Raw genomic sequence first — 25,693 nt, 5'->3', positions numbered from 1 at the left:
TGTTTAGGCAGAAAATTATTAAAAATATGGAAATTTATATAGAAATAAAATATAAGAAGGAGTAATAGTCACCTATTATTTTTATCTGTCCAGAATCCATTTCCTGTCTTTCTGGAATGGTTAGTTAATTCTCCTTTGCAGAACAGTATCACTAGTCATTACAGTTCTTACAGTTCTATGTTAAGCGCTCACTTGGGCTCCAGTTCCAGACATGGTCACATGACACAGGTCTGTCCAATCTATACTTCTATCCCTTTAGTCTCACTGACTGACTCGGGGGTGGCCATGTGGTCCAAGTCACTCCATGCTATTGCTGGAGCTTTTGGGAAAGAGGTCTGTCTTTCATCAAGGTCTGCTAAACTCTCATAACTTACTAGCTGAATGAACTAGGATAATTTTCTTGATCTCTCAAAGCTTCAGTTTTTTTCACAGGTAAAATGGGAGAAATACAGGAACCTGCTTCATGAGATTATTGTAGGCATTAAATAAATTAATAAAAGCAAAGATTTTACTGTGGCCATCAATACATAATATCTCAAGAGATGTCTGCTCTGTTTTACTATTTAAAGGTAAATGTTACCTTTCTTTTGCTTTTACATCCAAACTGCTTCATCAGAAGTGCACATCTGGCTCAGTTTACAGAGCCTGCCTTGTGGTAGCCTGTCCCTCTCATGCTGCATTAGGTTCTCCAAAACCTCCATGCCTTCTTACTGTAGGGTTTAATGCTGATGCTCCATGCTGCCTCCTGCTCTTGATCCTTTCCTCCTCTACTCACCTGTATGCTCTTTGAGAACAGGGGCTGAGCCTATCTCTTTCTCCACCGTATTTCCCCTGAGTAATGTGATAACTACTAATCCCTGAAAAGGATTGATTAAATATTTATTAAATGAACTATTTTTAAAAAAGCTTTAAAGAATTAGGGAAGTATAGAAGATGAATTATTTTCATAGTTCCCCATAGGTCAAGGGGAAAAAAAAAAGAAATACATCAACTATTCTTCAAGTCAGTGTAACATTGGTGTTAGGGTGTGTACTACCTGTGTTAGACAGAAGGTGGCAGTAAAAATATTATTATTTTATGTATTCTCGTGGGATTACAAAGCTTCCACACTCTGTAAATGCCTCACATAAATCAAACAGAACCTTCTGTTTTGCAATGACTTCTATGACTTTTCACAAAAACAGGAAAGGCATTCTTTGTGAGCACTGTCGGCTCCGTGTACTCACAGGGCATTTCCAATAAAAGTCAATGGATGCCAACAGGAGCAGTGTCAGAAAGGGCCCTGCTTAGACAGAGTCCAGGGAGGATCCAGATAAGTGTCCAGCAGAAAAGACCCAAGTTTCAGATTTTACAGTCAAAATTCAGCCAGCAAGCACACTGTCAACCTGGTTCTCAAGCAGGACAGATTTTTACTAAGCAACAAGTAGAATAAAGGCACCTTCTGCATCATCTGAATTGTCTATGTCTGATTTTTTTTCCTTCCATAGAATCCAACAAAGCATGGATATTCAGAATGTCTCTAATGATGAGGAAGTTATTAATCAGGTTATAATTTTTTTCTAGCAGTGTTCAGGGATTTATGCTATATATGATATCATGTTCTATGCTGTATTTAGTAGAAATCTAGTTTAAGGGAAATAAATAGGTATGCAAATTTTATACACTAGATAAGTAGATACATGGCACATTGCATTAAGTAGTTAGCTGACTTTGAAAATCTGCTGGACTAATACTCTAGCTGAAAGCTCATAAGTGGCTGCACACTATGTGCACACACAGACATGCACACACACGCACACACATCAGGTTTAATATCACCACATTACTTGACATCAGACTGCTCACATAACTAACCAATTGCCTTTCTAGAAAAAAATAGGAATGAGAATATAAATGGATTAAGAAAAGTTTTATAACACCACTAGGAAACAGACCAAATGTCCTGTTTTACTGAATTGAGGCAATAATGGCTCTTCCCTGCATAGCTTTGCTCAAATCATTGGCCAAAACAAGCTCCTGGAAGGCAGGGTCATCTCTTCATCACCTCCTGGGAGGTGCTGTTCTCACAGGTGCACTGAATAAGACCTCACTGAGGAAAAGCACACAGAGCCAGATGCAGTGGTGCACACCTGTAATCCCAGCAGCTCAGGAGGCTGAGGCAGAAGGATCTCAAATTCAAAGCTAGCCTCAGCAACAGCAAGGTGCTAAGCAACTCAGTGAGACTCTGTCACAAAACAAAATACAAAGTAGGGCTCGGGATGTGGTTCAGTGGTTGAGAGCCCCTGAGTTCAATCTCTCATAACCCTCACCCAAAAAATAAAGAAAAGAAAAGCATACAGAATGCTGGTTTTTGACCACCAGAACTACATGAGGAACAAGGTTGCTCATTAATTCTTGATGCACTAATACACTCAGTTATAAGTACCTTTCAATGAGTTATGTAAACAGAAATTCCATGGGCTGAAGAGCAAAGAAAACATCCTTCTTGGGATTTATAAGACATTATTTGGGGCAGCAAATTTATCTTCATAATTCTGTTTCCCTTGGTTTAGGAGGATAATAAATTAGTTGGCTCTGTATATATGATCACATAAACCCTGGGTTTACAATCCATAAATAGTTTTCTGCCATGTTTAGCTAAGACGCAAATCACAGAGGCAGGCTTTTGGCTTCTCCTCTGCCCTCCATATTCCCTCCATTGTGTCCATCCTCACGTTGCAGGGTCATGCGCCTCTCCTGTCCTCTTGATTGATTGCTTTTCCTCCTACTTTGCCTTGACATCTTAGTCTCCAGGTTCTCAAAAGCCAGGTAACACACTCTAAAGGAAAGGCTGTGCCACTTTCCTCGGTTGCCTTTGTCGAAGATTGTTAACTACATTTTTACTTTTGCCATTAATGGCTATTTCCCCCACTGGCACATACTCCTTGCTTGATAATTTTATATTGCATACAATGGGAGAATGAATGAGTGAATTCAGGTGCATGGTGGTGGATAAAAGGAAACCCAATGTAAGTAACTCCAAGGAGGAGAGCTGTACAAAGGATCAGAAATCCGAAGCCATTCCTTGGTTTGAAACTACTATTTACCAAAGAGTCTGGGGATTTACTTGATTTCTTTTGAGTCTCAATTTTTTTTCACTGAAAAGATCAGACATTAATGCACAGACTTTTGTGAAGCACAAATGACAGTACATAGAAAAGTATTTAAAAGATAATGCATGATTTATACATGGAAGGTATTATTCTGAGTGGGTCACAAATAAGCTACAAAGGTGATCAACTTAAGTTCCCATAATCAGGTTCAATATAATTTGTAATGTTCTTAGAGCCATTTTTGTAATTATGCCAGATTCTGTTTTCTTTAATCTTTTATATTTAATTGTTCATTGGAACAAATGTTACATGAAATCACAAAACCATCTTATTCTTTTCTCTCCACAAATGAGTTCCACGTAGCTTTGAGGAGCTTGTTTGTTGTTGTTGTTGTTGTTGTTGTTGTTTGTTTGTTTGTTTTTTAACCACCTTTTGAAGAAACCGTAGGCCAAATCTCAGGATCTTTCACTTTGATAACTGAAAATCGTTCAGTTTCTACAACTTACAGAAAGTGCTACAGAGTCCTAATTCAAATACCCAGTTACTTAGAGTGATCAACATTTCAAGCCCCGCTTCAAGGAAATGCTTCTCCCTTGCCACAAAGGGCCCTCTTTTTGCCTCATGTCCTTTTCCATATCCCTCTGCACTCAATTAGGTTCTACAGTGTCTACTCTCACCAGCAGAACAGGAGGGAGGAAGGAGGAGGACCAGGAAAGGTTGTTGAGGGGGCGTGGCATGAGATGACATCTCTCCCTCTCTCCGGCTATACCAGGCATTTGGCACTGAAAGACTCTTTTGGGGGCACTTTCAAGTGTGCCTGGAGGCCTCCCAGGTGACTGGCCATCTCTTTCCTAGAGAACTACGGCTGTGTGTTCTGTCTTTCCTTGATTCTTGGGCATCCTGTAGGGATGTGCTGTGCTTCTTTGATCTGGTTTTTGGCTTGGGATGTGAGAGTAATTATCTTCTATTATTTTGTAATTAGGCTTTTGCATTTCATACTCTGTTTATTTACATTCAAGTTCTATTAAGACATTCTCTGACCATTTAAAATGTTTCACTCACTCCCAGCTCTCCTTTTCTTGTTATTTCTCAAAGCTGTATGACCAGCATCAAGAGAAATACCAATAACACTGTCTCTGTTGAACACAAACTCCAGCCGGCAGAAGTCACCATTTTCCACAGAGAAATACAAGTGAGGCCATGGGGGATATGACTTATACGACTCTCCACAGACTCTCCAAATGAGAAATCTTTATGTGTTTACTAGTAGAATTCAGAAAGGGAGAGCTAAACTCTAGAGTGAGAAAACAGTGAGCAGAACCAAGCAGCAAGATCTCACAAATGTTCCCCAAGGAAGTAACCAAGCACCCAATTAGAACTGGAAAGCAGAGCAGATGTGGAGAATTGGCTTCCGGTGCATGAGCCCACAGTATAGAATGGCAGCCTTGAGGGTCGTAGGCACCGAAGCCCACAGCTGCCTGGGGCTGAAGTGAAGCCAAGCAGGAAGTTAGTCAACATCCTACAGCAAAGTCCATATTACAGCGAACACCCAAACTCTACCAGACTGGTTTGCTTTTCTATTACATAATAAAAGTGGATATAATGGAGAACCCACAGTCCTGATCATTGCGCAGGATCCAAGCTGTGAAAATGCAATGGTCAAACACAATCCTTTGAGAAGTTAGATGGTGAAAGGAAAGGTGGGAGGGTGCTTTTTCATTTTTTGCTTTAATTTTTTGTCATTGAGCATGCTGAACTTATCCATTATTATCCTGTATTGTCATATAATAATAACAAAGAATGTTCAGTTAGGGGAAGATAGCAAGGTTCAAAGAGACCCTGACAATTATCTACTGTCCCTTCATTTCCAAACCCTGTGGCTTAATATTCCTTAGTTTCACTAAGGAGACTCTGGGTCACCTGTCCATTTTCTGCTCTTTGCTGGATGCACTTGCACATTTGCAGTCCACTGTGAGGCAGGTGGGTGGCTCTGCTGTTCCATGCTGTGCTTTCTCCCACGTTCACAAGTTGACTAGTTAAAAGTCAGAGACCCTGGGCTTCTTGCAAAGGTATCCCATCCTCCACAGACTAGCTCTGGTTTGTTCTCACATGGTGATGGCAGGGTCAGAAAACAGCATATGGAAGCATGCATTTCTCTTGAGGCTGAGGCTCAGACTTCATGCACAGTTACCTCCATTTTATTCTATTGGTGAACACAAGACAAAAGTCCAACCCAGATTTGATGGATGGGAAATTGACCTTTCTTGATAAGGAGCTATAAAAGCACATTGCCAGGGTCCTGAATACAGGGAAAAGGGAATAACTAGGACCATTATTGTGGCCACAGCATCCCAACAAAGGCAGTCCACATGAAGAAAAAGAAAAAAAGAAAAGAGGAATAATTTGGAAATCATGCAGACATAAAAATATTTAATATTAGGGTCCAAAGTAAAATATATTATTTTCATCTCCACTTCTGTGAGCTGCAAGAAATCCCCTATCCTCTCTTATTGGCCTGGCTCCTACTTGTCATACTAGTTTCAGATCATATTCTCCAGAAATCCTCTTGGAATTATCTTCCCTTGAGCCAGAGAAAAAAATTGTGTGATTATGCTGGTTTGTTTTTAACACCCTACACTTTCTCCAGTAGCATTTAGAAAAATCTGTTATTTTTTTCATTCTCCACTTATTATGGTTTAAATATTTGGTGTTCCCCCAAGTGCTTATGTGTATGGCAATGCAAGAAAATTTGAAGGTGAAATGATTGGGTTATGAGAACCTTAACTCAATCAGTAAGTTAACGCCCTGATAAGAATGAACTGGGGTGTAAAAATTTGTTCCCAGGATGTAGGCTCCCTATTTACCTCTCTTATTGTTTCTCTTGCTGAGAAAAAGCTTTTTAGCTTAAGTAAGTCCCATTTGTTTATTCTTGTTATTAACTCTTGTGCTATGGGTGTCCTATTAAGGAATTTGGAGCCCGACCCCACAATATGTAGATCGGAGCCAACTTTTTCTTCTATCAGACGCAGAGTCTCTGATTTGATATCAAGCTCCTTGATCCATTTTGAGTTAACTTTTGTGCATGGCGAGAGAAAGGGATTCAGTTTCATTTTGTTGCATATGGATTTCCAGTTTTCCCAACACCATTTGTTGAAGATGCTATCCTTCCTCCATTGCATGCTTTTAGCCCCTTTATCAAATATAAGATAGTTGTAACTTTGTGGATTAGTCTCTGTGTCCTCTATTCTAAACCATTGGTCCACCCGCCTGTTTTGGTACCAGTACCATGCTGTTTTTGTCACTATTGCTCTGTAATATAGTTTGAAATCTGGTATCGCTATACTGCCTGATTCACACTTCCTGCTTAAAATTGCTAGAGCCCTAATATCCAGAGTATACAAAGAACTCAAAAAATTAGACAATAAGATAACAAATAACCCAATCAACAAATGGGCCAAGGACCTGAACAGACACTTCTCAGAGGAGGATATACAATCAATCAACAAGTACATGAAAAAATGCTCACCATCTCTAGCAGTCAGAGAAATGCAAATCAAAACCACCCTAAGATACCATCTCACTCCAGTAAGATTGGCAGCCACTATGAAGTCAAACAACAACAAGTGCTGGCGAGGATGTGGAGAAAAGGGTACTCTTGTACATTGCTGGTGGGACTGCAAATTGGTGCGGCCAATTTGGAAAGCAGTTTGGAGATTCCTGGGAAAGCTGGGAATGGAACCACCATTTGACCCTGCTATTGCCCTTCTCAGACTATTCCCTGAAGACCTTACAAGAGCATGCTACAGGGATACTGCCACATCGATGTTCATAGCAGCACAATTCACAATAGCTAGACTGTGGAACCAACCCAGATGCCCTTCAATAGATGAATGAATTAAAAAAATGTGGCATCTATACACAATGGAGTACTATGCAGCAATAAAAAATGACAAAATCATAGAATTTGCAGGGAAATGGATGGCACTAGAGCAGATTATGCTTAGTGAAGCTAGCCAATCCCTAAAAAACAAACACCAAATGTCTTCTTTGATATAATGAGAGCAACTAAGAACAGAGCAGGGAGGAAGAGCAAGAAGAAAAGATTAACATTAAACAGAGACATGAGATGGGAGGGAAAGGGAGAGAAAAGGAAAATTGCATGGAAATGAAGGGAGACCCTCATTGCTATACAAAATTACATATAAGAGGTTGTGAGGGGAATGGGAAAATAAACAAGGAGAGAAATGAATTACAGTAGATGGGGTAGAGAGAGAAGAGGGGAGGGGAGGGGAGGGGGGATAGTAGGGGATAGGAAAGGTAGCAGAATACAACAATTACTAATAGGGCATTATGTAAAATTGTGGATGTGTAAGTGATGTGATTCTGCAATCTGCATTTGGGGTAAAATTGGGGGTTCATAACCCACTTCAATCTAATGTATGAAATATGATATGTCAAGAGCTTTGTAATGTTGTGAACAACCAATAAAAAAATAATAAAATTAAAAAAAAAAAGAATGAACTGGGTCCTATCTGTAGGCCAGTCGAGTGTGGATGGAGGAGGTAGGTCATTTGGGGTGTGCCTTTGGAGGATATATTTTGTGTGCGGTGAGTGGAGTCTCTCTCTCTGCTTCCTGGTGCCGTATTTCCAGCTGCTTTCCTCAGCCATGCCTTTCCACTACGATGTCTTGTCTTACCTTGGGCCCAGAGCTATGGAGCCGGCCATCTATGGACTGAGACTTCTGAAACCATGAACCCCCCAAATTGTTTTTGTCCTAAAATTGTTCTTGTCAGGTCCTTTGGTCACAGCAGTGGAAAAGCTGACTAAAACAGAAGTTGGTCCCAAGAAGGGAAGTTGTTTCTGTGACTAACCTGATTATGTGGTTTAGAAGCTTTTGGAGCTTTTTGTAATTTGTGGGATGAATTTTGGAAAGTTTAGCAATATAAGCTGGGAAAGTTTTCGACTGTGTAATCAGAGCTTAATGGGTGATACTGGTGGAGCTCAGAAGAGCAGTAGGACTGTGCACAGTAGACAGGGCTCATGCGATTTCAGAGGGGAAGGAGGACTCCACTGGAAATTGGACTGGAAGCTATTCCGGTTATGCTCTAGCCAAGAAGTTATCTGCATTTTGCCTGGGTCCTGAGACTTTCTGTGAGGCTGAATTTAAAGGTGATAGACTTCTTAATCTGGTGCAAGAAATTTCTAGGCAGCATCATATTCAGGTGGTGGCATGGGTACTGCTGAAGGCTTTTAGCGAAGTTATTAGGAGCAGAAAGCAAAGCAGAAAAAATTGTAAACACTGGCAGTTTGGCCAAAGTAAGGAATGTGTGGTTGTTAAAGACATTATAGTCACAAAAGAAATAGACTTCCCAGAAACACTAGGAAAGATGTCTTTAGGGCATCTCAGGAACTGGCAAGATCATACCCATCTCAGGCTCAAGGGTGTAAAAGTAAAAAAAAAAATATTTAAGAAGAGACCAGGGGGGCACTATACCTGCACAGGGGGACCCAGGAAGTTGTTTAACCATGCTCAGACACACAGGCACTCAGAGACTGCTCAACCATCCATGGTCCCTGGAGCCTTCATTACTGCCCAAGATGGTGGCAGACCTTGGCATCAACCACATGGAATGGAAATGCTTGGATACATGTAAGTGGCCTTCGAGTTTTTATAGGGAATCATAATGAAATGTTGCCTTGAGTCTCAGAGGATTCTTTGAATGTGGACTCTGGGACAATTCTTGAATTCTTAAATGTGAGGATTCTTAAAGATGGACTAACTGAATTTTTGCATTGTGAGACAAGCATGAGCTTTTGGAGCCCAGGGACAGAATGTCATTATTTAGATATTAGGTGATCTCATCTGTGAGACAATGCAAGAAAGTTTAGAGATGAAATGATTGGGTTATGAGAACCTTAACCTAATTAGTGAATTAATCCCCCAACAGGTATTAACTGAGTGGTAACCGAAGGCATGCACGGTGTGGCTGGAGGAGGTAGGTCATTGGGGTGCCTTTTGAATATATATTTTGTATCTGGCAAGTGGAGTCTTTCTCTCTGCTTCCTGGTTCCATGTTACCAGCTGCTTTCTTCAGTCATACCCTTCCACCATTATGTCCTGCCTCACCTTGGGTCCAGAGCCATCTCTGAACTGAGACCTCTGAAACCATAAGCCCCCAGATAAACTTTTCCTCCTAAAATTGTTCTTGTCAGACCTTTTTATCATGGCAAAGAAAAAAAAAACACTGCTGGAGTATGAGTCCTGGGTTCATCATATGTCTGCCCTTCCCCTAGCACCTAGCATCATACCCCTGCATGATATTGAATAGATGTTAAAGTCTTTTATTAGAAAATGAACAAAAAGGGAATTGATGATCAAATGTTAAGTTGGATATTTATTCAACTTGATGTGTAAATTTATGAATGTCAATATTTTCTCATGATTCCTACCTCCTAGCTTGCATTGTCTTAAATCACATTAGTTACCACCCAGCAAAACAGAGGCATGAAAGATTAATATTACTTTTTGATAACTGTATATGATATAGCAACTAAGTCTTAAGGATTGCCTCTGGTCATTTCTCTAAATTTCATTTATAAATGTGTTCTCAAGAGAATCCAAAAATGGTCATCAAACTGGCCTAACCTTTTTCTAAGAAAATGCACAATTAAGTAAATCACAGGCTCTTGCGCTAACAGTAGTTCCACAGCCAGTGTAACTACATACATATAGTTCAGGAAAAACTTGCATCATATTTGCCATGTGCTAAACTCTCCAGAGAAAATATTCAGTCTTAGTCCTAGGGGGATATAATAAAAAGACCTTTCCTGCAAAATTGGTCTGCTAGCTATTTTAAACTGGCTTTATATCAGGCATTTCCATGCTTTTTAAAAAATGTAATCCTCATAATGACCTACAAGGTGAGATTTTCTTTATCTTAACAGAATTTGGGTGACAGCAGAGTTATGCAATTTCCTTAAGCCATTACCACCAAAATATTAATTTATTAATAATGTTGCCAAACATCTTTTAGTTACACTTAAAAACAAAATGAAACAAAACAGAATGGCACATTCCTATAATCCCAGGAGGTCAGGAGGCTGAGGAAGGAGGATCACAAGTTCAAATCTAGCCTCAGCAATTTAACGAAGCCTAAAGCAAATTGCAAGACACTGTCTCAAAATATAAAATAAAATTGACTGGGGACGTGGCTCAGTGGTTAAGTGCCTCTAGGTTCAGTCCCCAGTACAAAAAAAAAAAAAGAAAGAAAGAAAAAGAAAACTCTATACTTTGCTGCACAGTCCCCAGAACCACTGCCTTGTTCTGAGCTGCTCACCTGCTTTTCAATTCTCTGTGCTTGAGCCTATCTGTGGTTATAGCAGGCTGGCTCGTTAATGTCTTGAATTATCGCTTCAGGAAGTTTATCAGTAAATATATGCAGTCATTGTGGTGTGATCAAGTATAGTAATTGTGTTTCCAAATTTTCAAGAAAAAAGCATCTTTCTTAGAAATCAATGGATAAAAGTTTAGTGCTCAAAGACTGGAATCTGGGATTCCTTCTAGTACTACCCACTTCTGAATCTCAACTTTCTATTGGTTGTATTAAGTGGTTCCCATTCTTCCAGTTCTTCAGGGTCTCTAGTTACAGGCCTTCGAATAGTACTCTAACATCTTCCTAATTTCCCCAATCTTCAAAATGGTGATTTGGATAAGAATTAGACGGGCTAATATCTTAAGAAACAGTTTAGGGTGTATGAATTGCTACGTTAAAGCCAGGTTTTCACCGTCTCCCACTAAAACCAAAATACTCCAGGGCTCCTTTTCCTCACCATTCTTGCTACTTATTTATTTTCGTGCTCTCACTTCTGCTCAGTTCAAGGCCCAGCTCAAATGCCACTTCTTATGGGAAACTCTTCTTCATTCCTTCATCATCCCAGACCCATGGTTTTCACTACTTTGCTGCAGAGATATTTGTAAATGTAACAGGAATCATAGGAATAACTAGTATTTATTAAAAATTCATTGGGTTGCAGTGCATGTTTTTATCTCACTTAACTCTTGCCTTAAATGAGTTAGGTATTGTCATCATCCATCTTTCACAAATCAAGTTCAGAGAGATGAAGGGACATGCCTAATATCATCACCAATGAAAACAGTCAGGATTAAATCCATATTTGCTGGTTGGTCAGTCTCAGCACTCAACCACCATATTATACAGAGTTGCATTTATAATTAGTATAAAATATGGGATACAAGAAATGTCATGTTACTTTCTTTATATAAAAGTAGATTTGTATCTGTTTTTCACTTCTCCGAATTTGTGGGCAAACAGCTCTGCTTGAACATAAAAGGCAGAATCATATATGGCTAGAGAAAATGCTTCCCCATACAGTGGGTTGTGAAAAGGCCCAGAACCATATTCTGCAGAATGGAATATACCATGGGGTCCTTCTGGTCTTCAGCTCATGATGGTTATCACAAGGGAGTCTGTTGTCCAGGCTCAGTCTCCTGAAGTACAGGATTCTATATGATGGAAGTTGAAACTGTGAAGCACAAAGTCCAGCCTGAGTGGAAACCCCTTGAATTTTCTCCCCTTCAGTGGTCTTGGCATCTTTCCAGTTTTTTTTAATGAGGAACTAGGCTGCTGGTCCTCATTATTCATAGAATTCTAGATGTCTGTTCCTCTTCTAGAGTTAAGAAACTATCCCTCCCTGCCTGACCATCAAAGGCTTCATGACTGTCTTTTCCCTATTCCTATACCAGCATGGCTTTATCAAATGTCCTGAGCTCCTAAAAAAATTAAATGGAAGAGAGCAAGGTGTCCACTGGACCTGCTTCTTCTTCTGGAACCAAGACTCTTCAATGCAGGGTTGAATCCATGCCTCCAACTAATGGTCACACTTGATTTTGCAAACCAGAAAGTATAAAGTGGCAGTCTTCACATCTTACCCAATAAGAAAGAAGTGAATCATTCACATTTTCTGAAAATTGAGCTATACTTAAAAATTGGAAGATTTCACACAATAGCAATTGAATCTGGAAACCTGGGGTTAGCATTTCACATGGGCAGCATCAGCAGGTACTGGGTGGCTTCTGTGTCCTTAACACACCCTGTGCTCTCCAGGTATCCTGCATTCCATCCCTCAGTGCCAAGGTTCACCAGCTTGCAATAGCTTTCCTTGAAGTAGAGAAAGTGGTTTTTATATTCATACTTCCACCAAATGTGAGAAGACATACTTTACATTAAAAGTGTTTCAAGTTTCAGAAAAAATAAATGGTAAGTTATTTTCTTTTGTGAGAGTGATATCCATTTCTATGTGCTTCCTGTGTGAGAAAGCAGGCCTGCTTTGACCAGGGGCACCTCTCCTCTCCACCTGCTGAAGGGCGTGTCTGTCCTACAGACATCTCAGCTGGCACCAAGACCTGCTCACCACAGCAGAAGCACATGAGGGTGGGCCCAGAGAAGCTGACATTCATTGAAAGTCTTTAGTCTTCCAACTTTTTGGATTTTCATTCTTGCTTTGATTTAAATGTTACAGTATTAGCTCTGTATGTGTTTGTGTATGTGTGTGTATGCGCATGAATGTGTGTGCACATTTCATGAGCACTTCCATGCTCTTCCACCCTGGGTTCACCTTCTTCATTCCACATGGGAGGTTCTCTTTTACTCAGCTGATAATAATAATTTTTTAGAAGATTTGATGAAATCCTGGTGTAAGGCTTAATGTCTCCTATTAAGCCCTGTATCATTTTTCAAGTCTGCATTACATTTTTGTTCTTAGAATGATTTTAAATGTATAGTAGACAGAATACAATAATAAAAATAATACATTTAATTACAATCTAATTAAAGTACGTACAGTAGTCCTAAGCCATAAGGAAGCAGAGTAAGACCTCTGAGTGGCAGAGATTGTATTTTATGTAGCTGATGGTGCTGTGTGTGACTATGAATATATGTCCCCCAGAAACCATAACAGAGCTGGATACAAGCTGCTTGGAAACTGCTTGTTAATTGATTCAGTGATTGAAATCTGAGTTTTTGTAAATGCCATATTTACTTAAATAATTTCCCCACTTTTTCCCATTATTTTTACAAGCATTTGGGTCCCAGTTTCCCGTTGCCTTCAAGAATCGCCTTCTGGGGAATCTCTGATTTACTAAACAACAGTAACTTTAATAAAGTGCAGCAGCAACCAGCGGCAATGTTAATTAGAATTGAGATCTCCTGACATGTTTGCTTTACTTCAGCAATCCTTCAGTCCTCACAAGAGCCGTTACAACACCATTTCAAGTGGCTAAACTACTTTTGGTAAAGCAATGGTCTGTGACTGGTAGAAGTTTGTATGTGTATGTATGCGAGTGGTGGTGGGGGGAGAGAGAGAGAGAGAGAAAATTAAAAAAAAGGAAAGAGGAGTTCACATGTGGAATCTTCCTTCCTCTCTGGGTTGGCTGTGGTGTTGACACCTATGTGGCTTAGGCAGAAGGTGACAGATTACTATTCTGGTGTTTCTTGTAGGGAATGAGTTGTTCAGTGGCCCAGTGACCCAGAGATAATAAAGAAGAAGTGTAAAGAAGAAGGAAAAACAGTTCTTATTTTCTTCTGTTCCACAATAGCAAGTTCAAAATGCCATCTTCACCTACAAAGACAAGTTAACTTCAGATTCTCTATCTTATATATTCTCACTAGAGGAATTATGGCATTTATTAGGACAGAATTGACACATTTTTTCATTCTTTCTCTTCAAAATAATTAAATCTAACAACACAATAAATGTTTTTCCCTTTTCTCCATTTCTTCCTCAAAAGTGGTAGAAGGATCAACTACAGAACCAAGTAATGACAAAGATCATTGAGTAGCTCTTTCAAGACACTCTGACTTGCAGTGACATTAAGTATGTGACCACATTGTCTCAACATTTGGAATCTTTTAGAGATACAACAACTTGATAACACAATTTTTAACAAAAATATTTTCTTCCTCCACCTTTATCTAACTGTCTCAGAATCTAAAGCAGGGAGCATGAGGGACTGAAAATATTTTTTGTCATTTCTTCTGGTTAGTAGACAATTTATTGCTCTATAAACAGAGCTAAAGACTCAGAGCAGACTTTAGATGCTGTAAAACAAAACAGAAGCTTCAGGGGTTTGAGGCAAAAGAAAGTAAAACTATGGTATAATTGTTTACACTCTGAATTTCTTCGAAGATTCATGTCAAAGTGTTGGAGACACTAAAGGTTTATATTTACCAATTTTTATGCAACTTATTAAGTGTTCAGTAAGGGTTTCATTACAGATTAGGTCTGTAATGCAACATTGACTTCCATGGTTATCATACCTTTGAGATTGAATTGAACCACACCATTGGCTTTCCTGGGCTTTCAACTTACAGGTGGCAGATCATAGGACTTTCAAGCCTATCTAATTATGTGAGCCAACTCCTCATGTAAGTGTGTCATTTCAATTAATTCCCCAGATTCTTCTGTTTTTGCACTCATGTGAAATGTTTGGATTTCCCAGGATCCCAGCTCAATTTCTTTCTCATTTCAGTTTTCTTCTCTTCTAATTTGGGCTTTTCCAGTTTACTTTCTAATCACTACAAAGTTCTCTAGTCCCACTACTGAGCCACACCTCATCTCCCTGACTTCAGTCCAATGATTCCAATTGTCTTCTCAATTATATGTCCAGAGCATGTCCAACTGTATTCATGGTCAAAATTTAAGTTCTGACATTCCCTTCTAAACCTTGCTCCATGTTTCATATGGACTATCCTTGTCTCAGTAAATGGCCTTCCTATCACCCACATTTAAAGCCTTGGAGTGCTCATTGAGTCTTCTATGATGCAAACCAAATTGAATTATTCCTACCTTTAAAAGATCCTTTACATAATGGTCAAAACCTAATAATGATGTGGCAGATATTGTACATTGCTTATGTCCCTTATGCCTGCAAATACACTGTTGTTATTTATAGATATCAGATAGAAAATCTTGATTTAGAGGGGAAAAGGATTTGAAGAAGCCCAGGAAGTCCCATCCCTTTCACTAAGTGGTTGGTCTCAGAAGCATGTTTCCAATTTCTGATCAATTAGATGAAAGGGACAGAGTCTGCTGGGGCATCATGCCCCAAAACATGTGTTCAGCTGAGATCATGAAAACAATCTTCAAGGGTAGCAGAAGAGGAAATGGAGAAAAATAGAGCACACACAGTTCCTGAGTCCTTGATGATATCCTTGACCTACTGGAAAACAGCTGCACAGTTGACCTCCAAACTTGATGCAAAGGGAGCCAACAAAGGCCATTATTGTAAAAGACCCTGATGGCTTGTGCTATGTAGCTGAAAGCATTTCTAATTAATATGCAAAGCCCTTCAGGAACATTGCACAAACATTTGTATTTTCTTCAATTGACCTTCCCCTGTCCTTTACAATAAACACACTTGGTTCCATTAATTCACTCTCTCTACTTAGCTGGGATATCCATCTTTTGCTCTTGGAAATCAGCACTCTCTTTTTTAAACCTTTGGACTCAGATTGGGATTTGCAACATTGACTTACATGGATACCATACCTTTGAGATCAAATTGAACCACACCCATCGGCTTTCCTGGGCTTTTAACTTACAGGTGGCAGATCACAGGACTTTAAAGCCTACCTACTTATGTGAGCCAACTCCTCATAATAAATCTCTTTCTGTATACCTTTAAATATCTTATTGTTCTTTTTCTCTGAGTACTCTAAAACACATTACATTGTAATTTTCTATTTGTCTTTCTTGCACCAGACCTTGAACACCCAATGCAAGAATATTTTATTCATCATTGAATCTTCATACCCTTAAATAGTAGCTGTTGCATCGTTAGCACTCAGGTAATACTTCTGTTTTTCCTAAGATATATCTGTGGTCACAATATATTATGTTATTTACATATTTTAAATAGAACTGGTATAAATTTAGAAAATTCTTTAAAAAATAATCATAAGCCCCAAACTAATAATAAGGCTCAATAAGTGACATCAATCATTTTAGGTGGTGATAAAAATCATTTGCTCCCTCTTTCTTTTTGACAAGATATGCAAATATCTTCTTCTCATTCATCTATAGCAATTTATACTTTACTAAAAAATGTCTTTTAAAATTTCTACTAAAGGCACACGTCTCTTATCAGATTTGAACATAGGCTGTGATGTTGGTTTTCCACATGATAACATTCTTTGGTTCCAACATCAAAACTAAGTTGGATTTTTGAGGCTGTAGGAGATATTACTGGGGATGTTTTCAGCAGTATCACACACCAAGGATCATTTATCCTGCTAAAATTTTAACATATGCATGAGTGTCAGAGAGACCATAGGCTAAATTCATGTAAATTGCTTTCTAAGGTGAGTATCAAAGTTGAAAAAAAATTAAAGGATTGATCTTTTCTTTAGAGCCCTAACACTCTGAAGGAATACAGACCTGAAAACTACAGAAGGTTCCTTGATTATTTGCAGTTCATTTCAATTGTCAGCTCTCTATGAGAACAGCATGTGCATTAATCAGTTCAAAGCAGACATATGCTGCTGTTAAAAATTGATTGTATAATAATATTGATCTATTAACCATGCAAAATTGTATTGCATACTATTAATTTCAAGATGTGAAATTTAGCAGCATATTAGATTAAAAATTTCTCTTTTGACTTAGATTTGAAGACTAGGTGCAATGCCCAGTTACTGTTCTCAGCTCAAAATATCTACTCTTTCTACTGCTTTTAATCATCTTCATCCCATTGCTATCTTCAGTTTTATCTTATTCAAATTTTACCAGTTGCCTAAAATATTTTTTAAGCAAAGGAGGCATAAATACTAAACCAAACTTTTTAAATTAAAGTCTACTTTACTGGAGGCCTCTAGAAGTGTTTGAAGAAATTTAGCACAAAACTTTTCAAGCTGTCAGGCTGCTGCTTCCCAGGGCTCCAGTGGCACTATTTACTTACCTATCATCTCTGTGAAAAGAAGGACCCTGGAGTGGTACAATACACTGTGCACTCCTTCATATGAAGGCCTACACTCTCTCTCTGAGTGGAGACAGATGTTTCTGTGGTGATGTTTCTCTAAGTAGTATTTGCACGAGAGCAGAATTTCTAGAAATATAAAGAATTACCATCGTGAAAATCATAATCCTACTTACCTGAGCTGTGGTTTCCTGCCAACAAGGTGGGGCTCACAGAGCACCTTCCCATCCTACTGGTGACCACAGGTGGACCTGGTGTTCCATCCCATTCCTGAGCTTTGATAGGCTCTCTGGAGGATGATGACCCATGGTGCCCTCTCTCTTTGCTTTCCAACTTGGGCAGTGGCTCTGTGCTATGACTTCGGACTTTCAGCTCCTCTGTGGATTCTGTGGATTAACAAAAATACCTTCCATTAAACAGAAGCCAAATCTTTCCTAAATTTCTTTTAAGAAATTAAAAAGTTGTTTTCTAAAACACTTCCAGTATGTTGTAGAGAACTTATACTTGTGTTGGAAACTATAATATTTAAATGTAATAGGGACACAGATCCCATGAGATCTTTTTCTCAGGTGAATAGGTCAATATCACCAGAGGGAGTATGGTTTTTTCTTTGCAAAATGAAACTCAAGTCTTCTTTAATAACTCTTCCCTTGTGCTCATCTTTAAGGACATTTCTTAAAGAACAATTTACATCTATTATTGACTTTCTCATCTTTCATTTACTTTACTACCCTCTGTGACCTGAATCAGCCCAACCACTCCACAAAACCTATTTTCTCTGAGATCACCTAGCACCTTCTAGTTAATGAATTTAAAAAACATTTTCATTCAGTGACAATTTCTCCATCACTCATCAATGTGCATGTTTGATTCTTTTGCTTTCACTGATGCTTCCTCTTCCAGCGTTTGGTTATCTATGTCTAACGCCCTTTTTGTAGAAATCAATACAAAATACTTTCTCTTCCTCCACGCATCCCTGATACATTAGTTTTTCAAAGGTACAAGCTTAGCCACAATCCTTCTCATTCTCTCTACACTCTTTCCATGATTTTATTCCGCAGGGCTCAGCTAGCAATCATCTGAATGTTAGTGATCGTTGATAGTTTATCAGAAGCCTGGACAACTCTTCTTAGATTTCAGTTCATTTATCCAACTACCTGTTAAGTAAGTCCATCCAGATCTGCTGTGGATAACACAAATGCAACATTTCAGATACTGAACAGATAACATTTCTCCTTAACCTAATAGTCCCTCCTGTCCAGCTAACCATCTGTTCTATAAGTTTTTATCTCCCGTTCTTTAATTGCTACTGTCCAAACCCATCAGCAGAACATTGTGCAGATTTTATTTCTGAATGTCTTGTTTCCCCTTCTCTTCTACTTTGTATCGTATCTACCTCAACTGCTCCTGTTCAAGCTTTAATCATCTCCTTTGAATTACTGCAACTTGACTCTGTCTTTGATTCCTCCAAGTACAAACTCCTTATACTGCCAAAGTCATCTATTTAAAATGCAAATCTAATCCTTTGAGAAGCCTCCAGTTACCACAGGGTACTGACTAAGCTCCTTACTGTGGCCCACAAGAATCTTTGCCAACTTGCTCTTCCTTTCCTAACTTTGTCACTCTCTATTGATCACTGTTACTCAATCAACATTACTAAATTGGTTACAGCTTCTTCTTCCTTCTCTACCTCCAAGAAATACATGCTATTTTTCACAACTACTTACAAACTTTCCTGCTTAAATATATATAAATTTTGTCTGTGCTCAGTAACTACTCAATGGGGTTACTCAATTTAAGTGTTTTCTTGAAGCTCACTACCTCCACCTGGTTATGGTCATCTGTTCATGGACCTTGCCTTACATATCTCTGTATCTATCTGCTCTCCACAAAAGGCTATGGAGTTCTTGGATGCTAGTTTTCACTTTCCTAGCACCTAGCATTCTTTTCAATAGATATTTCATTTAAGCAATTCATTTATTTAATAGGTTTCTCAACTCTTTAGGCATTGTTCTGATATGTGTAGGAAACACACTGGAACAAGAGCATCAAGTGATAATAAATGAATTAAAGGGGCATGCAGCTGATAATATTTTCAAAATCTGATTATCACAAGTTGTAAAATTCAAGTTTTGAGTTTAATTCAAAAAATGAATTTCTGAGAAAAACCAAAGTGAATGACTCAAGGCTACAGAAATGATTCAAAGCACCCATATTCTATTGTTTCTACTTTTAGGTTCAAATACTCATCAACTTTCAGCAGGGTGACAGCACAAATGTCCCACTTTGGTCCCACCATCTGAATCTGTAGGAAAAGCAGTAGTTGTGCTATACCGAGCAGCTGTGATCAGGAATCTCAGAGGCCTCTGCTCTGCAGCCCTGCCTGGTGACCCCAGTGATGTAACATCTGGTTTTTCCTCCAGGAGCCTCATTTTCAGAAGTACAAAAATGGGATGATGCCAGCCCTGCCTAACTTCTTTGGTTTTATTTGAATAATTTAACAATATTCTACATTTTTAAGCATTTTGGAACCTAAAAAGTGACACACAAATAAAAGTAATATTCATTTAAATAAATAATAACCCTGCTCCTTTAGGAATTTAATTTTTCTACATCTAAACTATATAATCATTAAGAAATGGTATGTACAAATGGAAAGTTCCCAGATCACATATAAAAATAGAACTCTAATCCATTATCTGTAATAACCTGCCCAGGAAGCCAATCTCTGCAGTAAAAGCCAGACTGGTAGAAAGTTAGACCACTCTATCTAGCTACTAATCCAGAAGCCAAACAGTAGCCCATGTAACAATTGGCCTCAACTGGTCAAGACTAGAGATACGGTTTGGATATGAAGTGTCTCCCAAAGACTCCTTTGTTGAAGGAGATGTTCAGAGATTAGGCTTTTAGGAAATGATTGGATCATGAGGACTCTAACTTCATTAGTGGATTAATCCACTTGATGAATTAATAATTTGAATGGACTATTGATATTAGGGGACAGACAGAAGAGGATGGTGGGAACATGAGGTTAAGAGAATAATTCCAAAATATTGTCTCACCATGATGACCCCCACATACTTTCTTTGCCATACAGCAATTTACCTGAAGCCCTGCCTGGCTTAAATAGGCAGGATATGTCACAAACCTCAGCAAACTACCTGGTATCTACAAGGGAATGCAGGCATGAAATAAGGACAATAAGAGAAACACAAGTTATTCTGAAGGGAGAGGCTCTTGTGATCCTTTTATTGACCATATTCCAGAAGACAAGGATAATTCATTTTAACCATAGAATCTATAAGAAGGTATGGTGAAGAATTCAATAAGAACTACTCAGCATGGGCCAAGGGAACCTAGAATTGTCATAGCAATAGGTACTTGAAAATCTGATACCATCTTGCTGTCAATCAAAAGTCAAGAGGTGGACCTGGGCAGGACTCTCTGGAAACTTCTCTGGGATCCCTAATAAAACTACAGTGCAGAAGAGGTATACTGTTCCTCTTCTCTCTGAGAGAATTCACTCTCTCCCTTGAGAGTGTCCCCTTTCCTTTCTCCTAACCCTTCAATAAAGTCAATCCCATTACTCTGAGCAACATATCTGAAATCTTTCTAACTTGATAGCAAGAACCGGGGTTTGAAGGGGAGGTCTTCATGCTGCCTCAGTCACACAGAAGACCTCAGCTTTGTAATATTGGAATGTAGTGGTAATTGTGGGATGTGGGGCCTAGTTGAAGGGAACTGGTTTCGGAGAGGGGGGATAACCTAGAAAACTGCTTCTTTTCACATGTACCTTCTCTCTCCCTGCTTTCCACGCACAGAGAGAGAGAAGGGACATGCTATGAGCTGAGCAGCTTTCCTCTGCCACTCGTTTTCCTTCTGCCATGAGGTCCTGCCTCTCCTCAGGCTCCAAGCAAGGAAGCCAGATGACCCTGGACTGAAACCTCTGAAACTGTGAGCCAAAATAAAACTTTTTTTCCTTTAAGTTGTTTATATCAGGTATTTTGGTCACAATAATAAGAACCCCTAATACAAGTGCACTAAAAATGAGTCATTTTCACAATTTTTGCTCCAGCATCCAACTAAGAACAAACTAAAGAAAGACAAATACACACATTTAACCAATCACAGGCCAGGCTCTATTTCTGCTTAGCATAATTCCCACTTCCCCAGGCTGAGAGCCTGCAGTCAGGGCATACCTGAAGCCTTCCTTATGTTAAAAGGAAAACTTCAGATAAATTAAATTCAGTAGAATTCACCTAAGCAAAGACATAATTCATGAATTGGGCAGCAACCTGAACCAGTAAAATTTCAGAGAGCTTCATTCAGTGATGTGAGCAGGCAGTATTTATAGACGGATAAAGAAAATGACATGCAGAAATTTGCTACATTTCCAGCATTGGACATGTTTTGGCAGTTATAGCCTGTGATTAGCTGAAAGCTTGGCTGCTATGATTGGCTTAGGCTCTGCTATTTGTTATAAGTATATAATCTTAAGTTAGGTTGCAGTTTGTTTATACACTAAGTTAGATTGTAGGGAGGCATCTTTAGGCTAAATTTAACATTTCTTTTTCCACTTTGCTTTCCCATTCCTCTGTCTGCCTCTGAGTCTCTGCCAAATGCAAGCTCTGAATAAATAATCTCTGCCCGTTTTCATTTGTCTGGTCTTCTTTTATTTTCACATTGCTATGTTCCTTCCAGCTCTAAGATGCTATGCAGTTATGCAAATACATGTCATGAATAACATTCTATGAGATGAACTTAAATCAGGAGAGTAGTCCCATAACAACTGCAAGAATTTAGGTCTTTAAATGGACCTTTTTTATAAACTTAGATTCTAGTTATACTGAAATCAATTACAAATGGGTCAAAATATTTTAAAGGTAATACATTTCAGCATAATCATTAGATAGGACAATTTAACTATCACTTGTTTTTCAGTTCAGAGACAAATAAAATGAAATCAGAATCAGAAAAGAACATCCCAGACTATTCCCAAGCTGTTTATTCACAGTTTCAAAGAAAATGTAACTCTGGCTTTCAAATGTCATAGCCTCAAAGCCTAATGATCCATCTGCTTCACCCCATGTTCTCGTCCACATTTTAAGCAAACCATTGGGTTTGTTATCTGCTTGTGTATTTTCTTCCATTACCAGTATTAAGAAGAATTTCCTTTAAAAAAAAAAAAACAAAACTTTCACACACTCCTATAGAATCCTCTCTCACTGGAATTGGAACTAGCCAAAGGAAAACATTGTTCCATTCTAACACGGGGCTCAATACAGTTCCTGCAGGTTTATGCATTTGAAATACATCAGAAAGGCTAAGATGTGTGTCAAGGCATTTCCAGCCACAACACTGTCCGTTCTCATTCAAGTTTCACTTATGTACCTATCAGGGAAGTGTTATTCAGGTCTCATGCTTCAACTACACAAAAGCCCGGGCAGCTTTGGAAACAAACACAAAAAAAAAAAAAGAGCTTTTTTTTTTTTTTTTTTTTTTTTAGTTTTCTTTTTTCTTTGTTTTCAAATGCCAAGGGTTTGTGAATTTAGATATATTTAGAAAAACTTGAATAAAAGAACTGAAGAAATTGTTCTCCTCTGATTTGTGCCTACGTAAATGTCTGTCTCCCAGGTAGAAGACAGAGGTGAAAAAGCTGTAAGAAAATCATAAATGGAGTATTGACCATTTTTATTTGGGAATAAATCTGGTTTATACACAGACACACACAAAAGAACCACTTTGTAACCAAATATGTTTTCCAATTAAAATAAAAAACTTCAAAACAGCTATTGAAAAGAAACATTAGATAATCAGATTAGGAAATATGTAATAAAGACATATTGTAAACTCAAAGAAATCTATTCAGGGGACATCACTGTACATATTCATGTATTTCAGTACATATATTGATTTTAGTAACATGAACTTCATGAAACAAGATCCATCCTACGTATTACGGTAAAGTTTCCTGTGGAATTTATGCTTCTCAGTGTTCACAGTGACAGCCCTGCTTGTGGCACACAGTGCCAAATACATAGAATGTGCTCCTCATGTTCTGTTCCTTGAATGAGCAACTGAGCAAATGTTGAATCTGATGTGAAACCAAGTTCATGTTGTGAAAATGTGATTGCATTACATTTCTTTTTCAGGCTGTGTATTTTGCAGATCATTGTCTTAAAGTTCTTACAGTATTTAAACCAAAAAAGAATGGAAGGATAAGAGATCAGGGACTCAGTGTTTCCATGACCAAATATTCTCTCCAAGTATCAAACTTCATGCAGCTAACTCTGATGTTCCTTCTCAAAGTTTTCTTATTCCCTGATTCTTTATGATATTTCCAGTAAACATCTCTCTTTTTCCCAATTGGTCCTCATCCTCTCTCTGTCATGGACCCTGGACCAACTAGAACTACTTAGTTCTCCTGGCTTGGATGGCTTTCCTCACCAGAGCTGCCCCTGATACTGGTCTCAGCAGTACCTCCTAGTCACTCTTCCTCATCAACATCCACTCCCCCATCAGTGAGGATCTTATATAGGTCACCACACCTAAAGACCCCTTTCAAGTCTATGAAAAGTAAAATACAGCACTGCAGGGCTTTTACATATGCTGCCTGGGGTGGGGAGCAGGGAGACATGTTAACACAAAGCGCCACCATAGCTCCAACCGTGCTCATTTTCTAGATCAAAAGGCCATGATCTTCAGAGCCAGACAACTTGGTTTCACATTTCTGCCACACCATTTATTTGCTACTTAACCTCCATCAAGGATCCTGAACCTCAGTTTCCACCTCTGTAAGTGAAGATACCAACAACTGCTGTTCCTGTGAAGATTAAAAGAGATAATGCCTTACAGTTCCTTACATAGCAGTGTTAGGGGTCAATTCATTGTTTCCTAAGGAACCATCCGAAACTAACTTATCCCCATGTGAGGAGTGTCCACTGCGGCATAGCAGCCCTCAAGACCCACACAGGAAACAGAAATGTACAATGCTTTTTCATGCTCCTTGCTCCCACGTCACTGGTTCAGTTCTGGTCCTCAACTTTCCTCCTTCCTGTTATGGCAACCCCCCTTCCTGCCTCACTTCTGTCACGGACTTCTTCAGCAACTTTTGAGTAACATTGCTTCCAGGTTCCCCAAGGCCTTCAGAATTAGGATCCAAAGTTTCTACCATTTTTTTTTGGCATCCTTCTACATTGTTTCTCATCACAAATATTAAAAATGTGTTTGATGAGTTGCTCTCTGTTTATGTTCCTTCAGCCTGATACACTTCTACCTCCAAACTAAAATAAGTAGCTAATTAGCCCAGTCTTATCCTTAGGGAATACTCAGCTCAGGGGCTATCAAGCCAGGAAGTTTCCCCTACCTTCTCTCCCTACTTTGAGCTCAAGGTGAGGGTAAAGGGTTAGTATTAGGCTCGAGATGGCCTAATTCTGCTTCCGAAAATGATCTTGAAGCTTGTCATCTTGCTGTGCTTTATCTGTGGCAATTACAATAAAAGTGTACTGTTGTCCCCTCCTGTCAGTCCTGATATTGTTGGTGTAATGTCATCTTCCTCTTTATTGTCAGCCCTGATTTGTTGGTCTGTACCTACACAGGTGGACTACTAGGTGGCACAAGGGCCTTTAAACAATGTGACAAAAATAATATAAGAGGACTGGGGATATAGCTCAATCGGTAGAGTGCTTGTCTCACATGCACAAGGCCCTAGGTTCAATCCCCAGAACCACAAAAAATAAAAATAAAAAGTAATATAACAGACTTGTGGCTTCTTTGAGTCAAAGTGACACACTGGAGCTTTGGTTCTCATCTTTCTTATGTGGCAACTGTATATGTAGAATCTGGGCATACTCATAAGGTATCAAGACAGTCTCCATGTCTGTAGGCCAAATAAAATGATACTACAGTGAAACCTATAATTGCTGCTCAACCCCATGCCTTCCATGACACAGTTCAGAGAGGCCACACCTGTGCTCCTGAGGTACATATCAGTGCATCACTTCCTATCTGCGGCTGTTGATTTATTATATATGTCTTATGCTCCACCTGACCATAAGCTTCTTTCAGGTGGTACTCAATAGCTGAGTCTTCAGTGAGAAACAAAAGATGAACAAATACAGGCGTGGTTCAGCCAGGAGGGTTAGCTTATTAGCTTTCACTCCTTGCTCTAAACACAGCCAAGGTCATACTATCTCACCAGTGTCTCCTAGCACATGGGCCATGGCAAGCATGGATCAATACCCTTCAATAACTCATGAATGGGAATTCCTGACTGTAGTCAAAATTATCTTTGTGTTAAATCATAAATATTTCTAACTGGTTTGCTAATGGTAGATCAGGTTTTTAATAATTTCCTGGAAGAATGAGCATCATTTGAAATTTTGACCAGTCAACTGAATTCCTTAGGGAACCATAGATTCCATTTTCCTTCCACCTCCAATATTTAAAAGGGTTAATTTGCCATTAAATTTAGTTGTTTCCATGAGCATGAGATGATTCAGCTAATGTAGATAAGAGACTTCATGTTTGTTGTTATTCTTGAGATTCCCAATCTTATATAAGGATCCCTTGGTTACAAAACGTGAGCTTTCACTGTCTCTGACAATGC

At 38.9% G+C, this 25,693-nt stretch overlaps 1 protein-coding gene across 1 annotated transcript in view; it reads right to left on the bottom strand.

The window, feature by feature from the left end:
* Positions 1-25,693, bottom strand: part of NYAP2 (neuronal tyrosine-phosphorylated phosphoinositide-3-kinase adaptor 2) — a gene marked incomplete at both ends in the record, with an annotated part of 239,865 nt that overhangs the window by 42,626 nt on the left and 171,546 nt on the right. The window contains one exon of the mRNA XM_081260636.1: positions 17,262-17,471. Coding sequence (XP_081116762.1) covers positions 17,262-17,471 — 210 coding nt within the window. The remainder of the gene's footprint in view (positions 1-17,261; positions 17,472-25,693) is intronic.

This window comes from Spermophilus citellus, assembly GCF_964194105.1.
Source record: "Spermophilus citellus genome assembly, chromosome: 11".
Classification (NCBI taxonomy): domain Eukaryota; kingdom Metazoa; phylum Chordata; class Mammalia; order Rodentia; family Sciuridae; genus Spermophilus; species Spermophilus citellus.
Note: the sequence above shows the minus strand (reverse complement) of the source record. Positions and strands in the feature narration are given on the sequence as shown.